This window comes from Cololabis saira, chromosome 23 (assembly GCF_033807715.1).
Source record: "Cololabis saira isolate AMF1-May2022 chromosome 23, fColSai1.1, whole genome shotgun sequence".
In the NCBI taxonomy this organism is placed as follows: domain Eukaryota; kingdom Metazoa; phylum Chordata; class Actinopteri; order Beloniformes; family Belonidae; genus Cololabis; species Cololabis saira.
In genome coordinates this window covers 6,273,002-6,287,939 of record NC_084609.1, presented here as the reverse complement: position 1 = coordinate 6,287,939, position 14,938 = coordinate 6,273,002, and the positions used below count along the sequence as shown (strand labels likewise).

General features: G+C 46.3%; 1 protein-coding gene across 1 annotated transcript in view; it reads right to left on the bottom strand.

Annotated features, from left to right (window-relative positions):
* Window positions 1-14,521, bottom strand: part of sema3aa (sema domain, immunoglobulin domain (Ig), short basic domain, secreted, (semaphorin) 3Aa) — a 73,541-nt gene extending 59,020 nt beyond the window's left edge. Inside the window, exon 1 of the mRNA XM_061715191.1 lies at window positions 13,922-14,521. Coding sequence (XP_061571175.1) covers window positions 13,922-14,018 — 97 coding nt within the window. The 5' untranslated portion in view covers window positions 14,019-14,521. The remainder of the gene's footprint in view (window positions 1-13,921) is intronic.
* Between the last annotated feature and the right edge of the window lie 417 nt (window positions 14,522-14,938).

Genomic DNA, 14,938 nt, shown 5'->3' with positions numbered 1-14,938 from the left:
CAAAGGAAAATTTGTATCTATTTTTTGTCGCTGGCGGAACAGTTATGCGAAGGCCAGAGGGAAGAAGCTTATATTCTTGGTTAAGAGGGTGAGTATCGTCCCTGCGAACGGATTTTGCTTTCTTAAGCACCTGAGAATCAAAAATTTCATCCAGACTGCTGAACTTCACCCCAGCAACTTTAGAAGCAACACGCACAATTCTCCCCAGGGAGTTTTTTTCCTTGCTGGCAAGATTTCCGTACCAAGAAATGACACAAAATGAGATAACAGATTCAATTAAAGCTGCAAGCAGCAATGAACGGGCCCTCGCGCGTGCAATTTTCACCAATAAAAGTCAATGACTCAAAACTAAGTCCGATGACACCACCCAAGACTCTCTATGTCAAACCATTCAAAAGTTATAGCAGAAAATAGGATCTATCAAATATCGACCAATCAGAAGAAGGGGCGGGGCTAATTCAGGCCAATGAAGGTCAAGGACTCAAAACTAAGTCCGATGACACCACCCATGACTCTTTATGTCAAACCATTCAAAAGTTATGGCAGAAAGTAGGGACTATCAAATATGGACTAATCATCATCAGTAACGCTTTTGACTGAGAAAAGTAATGAGAATCATCGCAGGATGGAGACGCATATTTTGATGTATAACACACCTGGGTGCACGTTACGGTTCGGGCGAAGAAGCGGCCGAAGGAATGGCATAAATTGCGCCAAAATTACACGATTAATTCAAAATGGCCGACTTCCTGTTCGGTTTTTGCCATGGCGCCAAGAGACTTTTCTTTAAGTTGCGACATGATACAGGTGTGTACCGATTTTCGTGCATGTACGTCAAACCTTATTGTGGGGCTTGAGGCACAAAGTTTTCTAGGGGGCGCTGTTGAGCCATTAGGCCACGCCCATTAATGCAAACCATGAAATATCAAATTTTTCGCCGGGCCTGGCTTGCGTGCAAAATTTGGTGACTTTTGGGGCACGTTTAGGGGGAAAAAAGGCCCTCATTTCGTCGGCGTTGTTGACATTTTTTGCCAAAGCGTATCACAGTTCAAATCAAATTTAAGCATATTATCAGTTATAGCGCCGAGATATTTGTAACTGATCACTAGTTCAACTGGCTGGTTGTGAAGAATACTACAATGAGGAACTGGGGATTTACGTCTAAAATCAAACCTCTTTTGTTTGAGAAACGTTAATTTGAAGAAAGGCTTCATCACACCAAGATATAAAATCATCAAGTACCTGGCCATGGCTAACTTAATCACAGGGCTGTACGCCTACTTTTTTGAATGGTAGCACTGGTGCTAGCAAGTTAAAAATTTTAGTAGCACAAATAAAAATGTACTAGCACACCCGGGTGGACAGTTAGTAGGGGTGTAACGATACACTAATCTCACGATACGGTACGATACACGATACTGAGGTCACGATAACGATACGATATTATAGCAGTACCAGCGCCAGAACCATTTTCCACAAAATGAACTAAAAGTAAATGTCAGGTTTGCATTATGCATCTTCAGTTTCATACAATAAAAATATTTTGCCACAAACTGAATAGTTTCTCTCATGTATGATTTGACTTTTTTATTTTCCAGAAATGTAACAACTAAAATTAAATAAATAAATAAAAGTAAATGAATACATACAATTTTACATCATAAAAAAGATTGATTCATGCTCACCTTATAAGTGTAAGAGGAGATTTATTTTTGTTAAGGTTATTTTGGTAATTCATATTTATATTCTGTAAATCAGGGACTATAATGACACTAGTCAGTTTATCTGTAGTGATTAGTCTGTTTTAAATTGGGCGGAGTGATACAGCACTAGCTGCTGTGTTGATGTTCTAAAATCCTACGCTGTTGAGCGGACAGTAAAGTACTCTCAAACTCAGCAGAAGTTCTCCTCTGTTTATCTTACTCACGACCCGAAAAAGGTTTAATTCAATCAGGTAAGGCTTAACTCTACACCTCAAAACCCCGCTAGAGTCCCGTGATCGGGACCGCAAAAAGGTACTACTTTCTTCTGAGCGGAGTAAGATTTTGGTCCGCGTGTCGAGGCGCAGTCGCCACGCGCGGTCGGATCATGGATGTATTAATACTATTAATAGCCTTTCCACACGGCGCCCCGGCCGTATGGTCGCGAAAATACGGTGTTTATATATGAAATGTCAGAATAGGTAATTTTTTTGACGACACCCCGGTTGAGAAAGGCTGATGTAGGTCAAGAGACATCCATAATAATTTTCAAACTTTTTTTAACATGACCCCAGCGCAACTCACTCGCACAAATGCGAGTGGATACATATTTCTCTTCGCACCGGATGATTTTTATTCGCAAATGCGATGAAAACTGTCGCACTGTACAGCCCTGAATCATCACGATGTTTGTTCAAACCTGCAGGTCTGAGTCTGAATAAAGGGGAAGAAGAAACAGCAGTGGAAAAGAAAATGGCAGCTGAGGAGCTGCTCGCTGCTGCCAACTGCACATCTTCCAAGTGTGAGGCCGGTTTTCAGAAAGCAAACACTTGCAGCCCTGCGATATGTCCGGCGCCCCCCCCTTTCCTCTGTGTGTGGTACGGATTACATTCTGCTGTTCCCATGACGGCGGCGGCCACGAAAAACGCAGGTGTCGGGCAGGAAAAACATAAAGACGAGCCTCGGAGCCTTCGCAGCCTTCGGAGCCTCGCCACGGAAATTTGCAGAGAGCTTTTCCCTCAACAAAGTGTTCAAATATTATCTTAGGCTCAAGGATACCCACACACGCCTGAAAAGTTCACCTCGCCTCCCTCCTGAGCACAGTAGCAGGTGTGAGGCGGTTTCCACGGCGACCAACCTGCACAACACAAGCCCCAGCCGGAGGATTGTGCTCGTTCAGGTGCGCCTGAATGGCGGAGGAAGGTCTTCCTCTGTGTGCGTCTAATCCCAGTTCGATGATTGATGGATTTTTTTACGACCAAACAAACGTTTGACAGATTTGACAGACGTGAACAAATGTTCACGTGCAGAACTCGAACAGTCTCTTTAATCCTTGTTTTTTTATGGGCGTGGAACGACAACAATGTCCTGACTGAACTGGTCTTTGGACCAATAAAACACTTTTATCACAGCGACTTTACGCTTTTAACATGAATGAAGAGCACTATGTGGGCAATACTAAGTACCCCCCATGTTCTCTAGAGACAGAAAAACCAAACAAGCTGTACCTGTTCAGTCTTGTAATTGTGTTACCGTGGATTCTCTTGGATTATGTCAACTAGGCCTGTTTTGAAAAAAAATTGATTTTCTGATTCTAAATCGATTCTCATATTAATTCCTAAAAATCGATTTGTATGTCTAAAGATCGATTTTTTTGCATCATTACATTACAACTTTTGGTATTTTTTTGTTTATGCCCAAAAAAAGGAATGTTTTGTTGGACACAAGAATAACTGGTGCCATGTTTTTGCCTTTAATTATGTTTAAAGGTATGAAAACATTAAAGTTTTCAGTTATAATTGCATAAATTGTCTATATTTCATTATTTTATATACTGTCTGGAGGTTACATTTGCATAAAAACCAAATTCTCAAAAATTTAAAACCGAAATAGACCAAAAATGGAAAAAATAAAAATGGAATGTGGGAAAAAATAAAACTGATTTCATACGTCTCTGTTTGCTGCCCTGGATCTGTTTGATAATTCTGACCCACTCTGTTTCTGAAAGCAGTTCTATCAGCAATACTTGCTGTTGAATCTCAATATAATACTAGTATTAATATGTTGCATAACTACACAGTTATATAATTCATGCAACAGCTCAAACAACTGTTTTAATAACACTAACCCAAATCGATATCGCAATGGAATCAAATCGGATGGAATCAAATCCTGATTCTGAATCTTAAGAATCAGAATCGAATCGATTCTTGACATTTGAATTGATCCCCAGCCCTTATCTCAATATAAAGTGGTAGTGGTAGTCTAGTGGCTACAGAGGTGGTCTTGGCTCTGGAGGAGGAGGTTCAACCAAGCAACCGAGATGAACCTCCTTGGGCCCCTGAGCAAGGCCCTTAACCACAATAAGTTGCGTTTGTTCCTTCAGATGTAAGTCGCTTTGGATAATAGCGTCTGCTAAATGACAGCAGTAGTATTATTAGTAATATGCTTCAATTTAATACGCTCGGCGAGGCCTGCAGGGTCCGAGGTGGAACCAATGGTGCTCGGCGTTGTAGGACCGGTGGGACGTTTGAGGAGTTCTGGACACCTTCTCTCTGCTCTCTTAAGGCCGGCACCGGGACACAACAACGCGATTATTGATCGGTGACTCGAGTCGGGTTGGTGTTTCCCGTACAGTCATCTGTCGGAGCTCATTTTGGCCCATTCGACATGTAGAATCGTCCGTCGGCCGTTATGACCAATCTGATTGGTGGAGAGCTAGACCTCGACTAGCGGATCAGAGTTAACTGGACATGACGATGGTAAAAATAAACAGCTGTGGTACAAACACTAAACTACTCTATCATGGCACCGGTTTGGATTGTGTTTGATTGTGTTATATTTTCATTATCAGCATCGTATCTTCGATCCTTCTTGACTTCTATCAGAAGTAAAAACACTGACTAACGACATGTACAAGTGGCTCTTGTTACGATCTGTTAACTCAATAAATGACACATAACACGCCTGTAATTTACTGTTTTAACCGTAGAAAAATATCCCCAAATCGAGGATCCTGCAGCAAATTAAAGTACCACTCTGTGACGACCAAACAATGAACCCTAGTTTGACCAAAGAATCACACAAAGCCCAAAATCGGCTGTTGGACGAGGTCGGTGACTCGGGTCAGGTTGGTGGGTCTCAGGCTCATTTTGGCCGATTTGACATATAGAATCCCTCGACTAACGGATCAGAGTTAACTGGACATGACGATGGTAAACTCGATGGTAAACTAGTTAAACATCGATGGTACAGATGGTAAACTACTCTATCGTGGCATCGGTTTGGCTTGTGTTTGATTGTACAGTAATCCGTCCTTTCTCGCGGGGGTTACGTCCCAAAAAGAAACCGTGATAGGTGAAATCCGTGAAGTAGTAACCTTTATTTTCAGCACCGTGACTGGATTTGAACAGGAGAATCGATGCAGAACGATTTTGTCATTATGGGTTTTGGAGAAAATTTGCAAACTTAAATTTGGCAAGCTGTTTTACGTACATGTACATATTAAACCGTAACGTTATTTACACACAGGAAGTGAAGAAGCGGGGAGACACAATGCAAATCCGTGAAGCAGCGAGACGTGAAAGGTGAACCGCGTTACAGCGAGGGATTACTACTACATTTTCTCTATCAGCATCGTATCTTCGATCCTTCTTCACTTCTATCAGACATGAAAACGGCTCAGTTCAGGACTCGTTTCCGGTTCTTCTTTCCTTTCTGGGCGACATCATAGATTAGCACCGCATGCAGTTATGGGGAGGTATTACGTCTCATTCACGTGCAAAATGTACATTTCAGTCGGCCTCGGGGTGGGGAGTATTTTTCGGGAGCCGGACTGCTTTTCTGCCGACGGTCGGCCGTCAAGTTGGTGTGTCCCGTTCCTTAACTGCTCTTAAACACTCCTTTTTGTTAAATAGCCTTTCAAGTAAAGCCTGGCTTTCACTTCGCAGACACACAGTTACACAGACATACTGTACACACCTGTTCCCTCACCTACATCCTCACTCCACAGTTTTGGGGACAAATAATAAGATTTAGCGACCTGGACTGGTTGCTGTTTGTGTTTCTGCCTGGATTCTCCCGTTTCTGTTTGTTTGTTTTCTCTCTTGCAGATTCCAAAGCCTGTGTACCCGTTGTGTGTCATTTCAGACCCCCCATCCCCCTCATATATATGTTTAAAAACAAAAAAAGCTTCATACAATGATGAGAAAACTGGCTTATAGGCTTCTGGCCTGTCATTGCTGGTACCTCTGAGTATTAAAAAAAGAGGAAATGTCATGTTCATCCACAAAAAAACAGGATTTCCAATTCCAATTCTTCACAAACCGTGAGTCACAACTGTGATTCATAGTTTTGAACCTCTGAGACACATCGATATGCTGTCACATCGACTCGAGCGAGGGGAGTAAAGAGCAGCGAGGAGGACGAGCACGGACGCGTGACCACACCCCCGAACCGCAGCCAGCGCCGGAGCCGTCCAAGTATGTGTTGAATTTCAACATTCACCCTCCTCAACCCGAGTGTTTGACTTCCTCGTGATCTCACAGCATTCCCGTTCCCCCTCGGGGAGCCGGAGCACGAGAGGCCAGGATGAGAAAAGCAGAGGCCCGAGGACGATGAAGCCAACGGCAGAGGGAAAGCTCGGTGGATGATGGCGACGCACGAGGGCAGAAACATGAGAAAACGCTCGTGAAAGAAACGGCTCCCACACAACAAAAAGCGGTCAAATATGGAACCGTCTCATTAGCGCTGAGTCTCCTCCTGTCATTGGACGGCGGGACCGCAGACCAGCGCCGCGACCACGGACGGCCCGGGGCCCGGCCGCAGAAAGCCCACTAAACGCTCACGGTGTAACCAGGCTGGTTACCTCCCAGGAAAACACACACAGACTATCTGCAAATACGTGAACCCGCTGGGACGGAACCAGCAGGCGGGACGGGCTCAGCCTAAAACAGGCTTCATAAACGGAGAGGCTCCGCCGCTGCCGCCAGAAACTGTGATGGATGGACCTGGAGAGGAACCCGGCTGTGGTCGCCGTGGTCGTGTCTGGAGCCGGTGCCTGTTAGAGCTGCCTGTCAGCCCGCGCGGCGCAGCCGAATGTCAGCGCTGCCATTTTATTAGGAATTAATGAGGCGAGGCTGCAGACGCGAACGTAGCCCCGGAGAAGTGTGACAGCCAACACAATGAGGCAGACGAAGCTCTCGGAGACGAGTCCACGGGCTGAGGCTCCCGGCAGCAGCGTCTGAGGATCTTTTTGTCACAAATCGCCGCGTTATAAACGAGGCCTGTTTGCATTTTATTGAAAGTGATGATGACTAAAATCCCATTTATGAACTGTCAGAAAAAGAAGCTGATTTTCAATTTTCCCCTCATACTTCTACCTCTGAAGTAGTACGACTGGCTGTAATTATGATAAATAACATCTAAAACCTTCCATTTATTCAACATCTAAGTATGCAACCCCCCCCATCTTTGTCTTCCTGCAGAGATGCCCCCTTGGTTGGTAACACGATCGAACGGTGCACCCTTTTTCCATCCGACTGACGGACTTTAGCAGGTGGCGCGACCCCTCCATACACGCGTTTCCACCGACGCTGTAACTCAAGCCTACGTCCCACACGCAGATGCAAAGACACAAGATATTTTCCTCTCCGAGTGTGCAGATACAACGCTTGTGCTCTCGCAGACTAAAAATGCTCGTTTGTATAGACACGATTTCATTTTCGACATCGCCTCGAGCCAAGGGTCCATGACGGTATATAAACGACTCAAAACTCTGAAAGACACGCAAACGAGACCTCATAAAACAAGTCAAACGTGGCCGACCCCAACAGGGGATTTAATTCTGTTTCTGCATCGTTGTATTTTCATTAGGGCTGGGACTTTATCGTGTTAATTACAATTAATTAATTACAGAAAAATAACGCATTGGAAGTGGTTGCTCGGTTCGGTGGGCAGAAACTTTAGTTTTAAAAAACTACTGAGTGGAAACCTGGATAAAAGCACAGTTGTGTGCAAATTGTGCAAGAAAGAATTTGCCTATCAGCGGAGTTCTTCCAGCCTTCGCTAGCACCACAATGCCAAACATGTTGCAGCTAGCACAGACGACACTCCTAGTTTTTTAATTTTACTAAACAAAAACAAATGTGTTTAAGACATAGAAAGTTTACAAAAAGTCCTGGAAAAGCTTGAATATAGCCAACTTGAATTTAAGTTTGTGCCTTGTGGACAATGCAATCATATTCCTATTATTCATATTGCACTTTATGTTAACATTCAGTTATCAAAATAAACACAATTTTGTTGTTTAAGCTCATTTATGTGTCAATTCAATGATTCAGTCATACACCAAAATCCATTTAAATTGAAAAATGTTGCTTCTCGTGTCAAATATTGATATTTAATGCGATTAATTCATTACAAAGCCTCTAATTAATTCAAATTTTTTTTTTTAATCGAGTCCCACCGCTAATTTTTATACAAAAACTGAACGACAGCGCTTTAAGGTGAAACATGCATTAGGACTGCAATTCCTATCGCCGCCACAAGGGGGCTTAATGGCTTAAGGAAATCAACTTGATCCCAGAAATACCGAAAACAGAACCCTTTTACATCGGCTGACGCGGTGGGGGGCACTTTTGCATAAGGATGTAGCTCTGGAGCTAGATGACAGTCTGAATGATCTTAACCTTAATGGGTCAGGTCTAACGTAAACAGAACTAACGCGGGGTGGCGGGTGGCGGGAAGGGTTTGTAGATGACGTAACCTGAGTACGACCCACCAGGGGAGGTTTTTTTAATTAATGTATTTACTATTATTTTATAAATAATTAATATATGATTATTATATAAATGATAATAAATGTATAATAATATTATACATTTATATATAGCTGTCTCTACGATCTCTGGACTCTGGAATCGATGCTTTTAAGAACAAACTTAAAACCCACCTGTTTCTCCGAGCTTTGAAACATTTGTAGTGAGAGGTTTGTTTTATGACCACCATGTTGATTTTATGTACTTTTTTTATGGGTATTGTCATGTTTTTATCGTATTTTTACTTTTATTGTAGTATTTTATTTGTGTTATTATTGATGTTGTTTATTTTTTGTGAAGCATCTTGTGACATTCCGTTGTCTGTGAAAGGTGCTATATAAATAAACTTTGAGAGTAACAACAGCAGGAGGTCACAGGTAGGATCTATATTTACTACATGAGTAACTGGGGAGACGAGGATGCCATAAACCCAAGTATGTCAGGAAGCACAAAAACAAACTGGACACAAAGATGACAAACGGGTCTTTGCAACGAGCAAAGCCCGACTAATAAACGCTCATAACGACGTTCATCCATCGTAGTTTTGAAAACTACACCTGTCTGACTTACGTTTACATTACCTGACGCGATATTAGCAGGATCCGATCTAAAAACGCCTCAAGTTAACTAGTCAGACCTTTAGCCGACAGGTAGCCATTAGCACTCGACCCTACCAGGTCCCAGATGCTCGGTTGCCCAGGGTGACGAGCTCATCCTCGCCGCGCACATCAGTGGATCTCGCTTGTCCTCGTTTCAGATGTCATTTTTGCAGCAACATCTGAAATACGGACGTTCGGACTGGTTTTCTCGTGCAGCGAGACCCAGAGGATGATTCACAAGCAAACCTGAGTAAATACAGCCTTTCTGCAGAAAAGAGCCAACGTTTGAACATGACTAATAAGGAGTGACAGAAGTGGGAGCGGAGGAAACTTGCCACATCATCATTTCAGCTGAGAATAATCTGATTACCGGCACCACCCAGGGCCCGTAACGCAAACAAGGGACCGGCTTGATGAATGGCTGGCTGTTTTGTAAGCAGAGCTGTGTCATTGCACAATTATCTGTGAGGTTACGAGCGCCGGCGCGAGTTGTGCTCGCGCCCGAGCTTTCATCTCCGAGCTGATGGGATCGTAACGAACTCTGCGGTTCGGGGTTTTGAGTCAAGGGAAGGAAGCGGAGGAGGTGAACCCGGGGCCACGGCTGAACGTCGGGTCGTTGCTAGAGATGAGCCGATGCGTGGGAGCCGAGACGAAGGGCAGCGCGGAGCGTGTGGGTGTCTGACCAAAGGAAGAAGCAGGACATGTATCAACAGAGCTGCAATCAAGGAGACAGGAGGAGAAGACATGTCGAGGGAGGGGGGGGAAAGAGAAACCCTGCATGAAGATTACACTTAGGGGTTTGCGGCGTTGCGGCTCCCTGAAAGAGAGGGAGGAAGAGGAGGAGGTGGTGGCAGGCATCTCCAAAGTTGGCGCTTCGGGAGAACACCTTGTAATTATCCACATCCGCCAAGCCGGCCGATAGACGCGGTGAGTGGCACTCACATGCTTCTGCGCGTATCAGGGGATAAATATCACGTGTGAAGAGCGGCAGACTCACAAGGCTGCGTTCAACCTCGCCACGACCGTCCTGAGTGCGGTTCTACGCCAAGCATCTATTTCCAGATTCCTCAAAGCTCATCTGCCTCCTCGTCGGTTCCAGACTTGTTTCTCAGACTCTGATAAATTTGCACGGACACGACCTTTGGTTGAGGTTTGCCTCTTCCTCCCTTGTAAGTTCCCATCTCGACCTTTAGGGGTCAGTGTTACACCTAGCGGCTGCGATCGGAGGCAGAGCCCTGCAGGAATGTGGCCGTGTGCAGGTATGTTGCTGATCCACGCTGATCCTTTGGATTTTTTAAAAAGGAAATGCAGTAATGTCCTCGGTCTCGGAGATTCCAGGCAGTGATTACCCAGCATCCACTGCCAGGTCAGCCCCTGGACCAGATTAAGTGTTTCCTTGCCTGATATTCGGCCGAGAGGTTTGAAAACTAGGTGCTGTTTCAGTCTGGAGGAGGAGAGGAAATTATTAACTCCTGCGATCAGCCCTCCGTACCCACATGACAACCTGAACATGTAACTGACCCCCGCTGGGAAATCATTGACTCCCCGATCGCTCGGATGACCGTCCCTCGAGAGGTCGTTTCATCCACCTGCCTCCGTCCCTGTCGTCTCCGTGCGAGGGCTTCCCATCAGCCCCTCCGGGAGGGATTTCATGCCATTCTTTTCAATTTCTCTCCTGTTTTTATCTGCCGGGTCCAAACCGCAGTCCTGGGAATGCGATCGCCCGACTCCAGGGCCTCGCTCCGGAGATCTGCTTGTTTGACTGTCCGTCCCCGGAGGATTCCTCGCCGTTGTTTATTTGACTTAATTACCATGCTGGCTTGACGCGGGGCGAGGGGGTTGAGTGACACTTCACTTAACGACCCGCCTCCCTTCCTTCTCCCTCATCTCCTGGACGCCTGCCAGCATATGCATCGTGAAAGGCAGATCTCATCCCCCCCCTGCTCCGCCGCCGCCACCACCATCCGCCACAATGCGGGCGGCGTTGACGGAGCGTTGTCTCCTGACAGACATCTTGGGAGCCATCAAACACCTGTGGGACCCAGGACACATGAGACGAAACGTGGCACACGATACGCCTCGGACCGAGCATAAAAACACGAGACCACGGCAGCCGGCGGGTCACGCATTCTTCTGGGAAAACTCGGCGGGACCATCAGCCCCTTCCAAACGAGGCCTTGGTCAGAGATTCAACTTAAACCTCATCTCACCATTTATTTTACCGACTGATTTCCACCTAGCAGCAGTGAGATTTTAGAGTGACACAAACTATAAACTATAAAACATGTTTTATTTTATATATATGTCATAAAAAGTGTTGGATTCTTTCAGATTTAACCATTTTGGGGTCTGCTGAGTTCTTATTAAGCCTTTTCCACCAAACCGGAGACATTTTCAAATAAGAATGAATCTGGATGCAGCAAAGCAGCAGTGGTTAGGGTTAGGGTTAGGGTTAGATGTGGGGAGACTTTCTAGATGTGTCCACGGAGGTGCTACGTGGACCAAGTCCTATTAGAGCAAATACATTGTTGTTGCTTCAACTTTCACACCAACGCAGCGATGTGACTCCTGTTAGCACCCCAAGATATGGAAAAACAAGCTTCTCAGCTGGTTCACAAGTTGAACGAGTTTTGAACCAGAACTAGCACTGGGCCAGAACCAGCCCAGGAACCGGTTTGGTGGAAAAGGGGTGTATGTGCTCCCATGTAGAACACCCAATGAGCTGTGGACACGTGAGGATGTAGTTCTGGAGTGATCAATCTGAATGATTGACATCTCTGTGGACTTGCCACAGCTGATGGGGTTGATGGGAAGTCCACAAATCCCCATTGATTCATGTATAAACCAATCAGACGTTTCTAAATATGTTGATATAAGGCCACAGAGACTTCTTCTGCTCGTAGCTCAGTGAGGTTTTGCTGTTGTTGGAATCTGGAGTCTGAGTTTCTAGTCCATAACACGTTTGTTGTTGCATTCATGATCTGCATCAATTTGTCTCATACAGCTTGTTAGCTTCGGAGTTCCTAGTCCTTGAGAAACCAGGTGTCTAATTATACGAGGACAAACACCTGACATGTGTCTGCTGCACTAAAACACATCCGCCGAGACGCCGTTCACAGTCCAGGGAGAGAAAACTGCCAGACGAGGCTGTTGAGTATCCACAACAGTCGGGGAAACAGATAAAAACGGCTTTAATGTTCTTTTAAAGGAGTAAAAAAGTACGATTTGTCTAGAAAGACGGGCCGCGACGCACGTCCATCAGTCAGCACACACTTTGATGCTCGGTGGCACATCTTTTGTCTGACGCTGCTGTCAGCAACACGTTCGCCTGTCAGACCAAGCAGCGAAGAGCATCGCGGGGGGGGGGTTGCAGGAAGGAGGGAACCGCGTCCACATTCTTTAAACAGATGGCTGCGCGAAGGGAAAGGAGAGGAGTTGACATTTTCCCATCATGCCTACAGGCTGGGCTTGGTGTCAGCTGACGTGATGGAGCCCCAGGGATGTATGACTTACAGCAGGTAAGTTCAGCTCTGGTTCCCTCCGGCTTCGTTTCCTTCACACGGTTCGCCTGACGCGCCGTGACGTCCTCGCCACGCGGAGCCGAAAAACTCTCCCTTCAGCCACGCTTTTATTTTAGATTTTAAAACAAGCCGAAAAGGGTGATAAAGGAAAATATACAACCCTCAAAATTACAACTTGCACTCCTTTGGAGAGAATAAAACATGTCATATAGCAGGCCTCTAAACATAAGTTTAAGCTAAACGTCTCGGCTAAAGATAGAGATCGAATTAGTGGCAAACAGAATTTTCTCTCCCCCGCGTGACGTTTAATGCTCGCTGGAAATAAATCGAAACGGGCCGAAGAACCAGATCTTTGGGTGACAATCAAGCGCACACACTGCTGTCAGCCGCAAATTAGCCCCGTTCATAAATTTTCAGAGGGCGTGATTTGGCCCCAAACGGGACTAAAATAAAGGACGGAGCGAGACCACACTCCGAGCCGTATACTTTCAGTCCAAAAAAAAAGGAGAAGAAAAAAAGAGAAAATTCCCAAAATATGGCAAAAATGTTGCCAGTTATTTCTGGCCGAGATGAAAAGTCTGCTATTACAAAGAGCCTGATTTAGTGCGGGGTGTGAGAGAGGAGACGAGACGGAGAGAGAGAGGGATAGGGACGGAGGGAGGAGGAGGAGGAGGAGGAGAGGAAGAGCCGGCGCTCCGCAGTCTCCCCTCAAAATAACACAGAAGGAGAGAGAGAATAACATGTTTGCTGTATACGTCAAAAACGTACACGTGCACGATAGTAGAGAGACGCCCGAGGTCGAATCTGAATGAATTTAAACCGAGGAAGCAGTTTGGCCCCTTGAATACGGGCCCCAAGTCTTGATTGACAGAGACCCCCCCATTTCACCCTCTTTTTTGCCTTTTTTATTTTTATTTTAGGAGCTTTTGGGACAGAAGCCATTAAAACAGAGCACTTAACAGGGTCGTACAGTACCAGCAGAAAAAGGGTCGGGGGCCAATATATACATTTAATTTCAGCCCGGGAGCCCCCTTTCCTCGGCATATGGAAGCAGTTTGACTATCCGTAAAGGAGAACGGTGAGTTATAAAGAAAAGAAAAGAAGGCGGAGGAGAGAGTTAGAAAAAGGCAGAAATAGACTCAGATAAAGGAAGAGAGAGGGACTTTTCAGCGTGGTGAGGAGATGAAGAGCATGAGAGGGCCACCCACGGGCGAGAGGAATGAACCGGTGTGTGTTAAAAGCCCCGGTAAGGGGGATTGAGGGGGGGCAGAAAACGGGCTTACCCTTGTACGACAGCCTTAGTCTGGGTACGTTGTGCCGGGGCTCCGCTCCTGCCGCCCCGCACAGCAGCACCACCACCACCCCCAGCAGGTAATCCATGGTGCTGGGGAGCCGCCTCCAGCCCGGTGGGGGGGGGTGACTATAGGGGTCCCTCCACAAGAGCCTGGAAAGTGTTGCGGGTTCCAGCAGGGAGAACAGGGGAGGGGAGGGGTTGGGGGTCCTGGCTGTCCCTCCCCAGCTCCGAGGGCAGACACTTAGGGGGAGTTGAGTGGTGTGAAGTTGGCCGAGGGGCGAGCGCCGCTCACATGGCTCCCCGGGTGGAGGCTCTCCGGTGCCTCTGGTTTCTCCGTCCTCCCCCCCAGGTGCTGCTCCGGCTCGGTGAGGCGAGGTGCTTCACCTCCGTCAGGCTCCAGCAGAACAATTATCCAACCAAGGCTGGTCCTCCTGCTGCTCCTGCTCCTGCTGCAGGCGTCCTCTCTCCGACCGACGGCTGCTGCTCCTCTCTCTCTCCGTTCAGACGCTGGCTGACGCGAGGCAGCCCTCTAATCCGTGTGTGCGGCTCCAGCAGACTGCCGGAGAGCTACACCATCCACGCGAAATAGGGAGGGGAGGGAAGGAAGGCAGAGCAGCTGAGAGAGAGGGAGGGAGCGCTGGAGGGGGGACTTGAGAGCAGTGATGAAGCCACCCTGGTGGGTAGGAAGCGCTGTGAACGGTGGAGATTTATAGCGTTGACTCTTCCGCGCCCGCTTCCTTTTTTTTGTACTCATCATTTTTTTTGTTTTATCTGCCAAAAAAAAAACTTTTCCCTTTATTTCACCATGTGCTCTGTTTGGAGTTTCACCTCCACCACCATCTGTGGTAGTGTGGTTTCTGTCTGTCAGCCTGTTTCAATCTTAGTTTTAGTCTAGTCTTTGGGTCAAGTTATCATTTTAGTTTTTATTAGTTTTAGTCACGTTCATTCTCCTTTTAGTCGTGTCAAGTTTCAGTCGACTTTTTCTTTTTCAACGACACATTCGGTT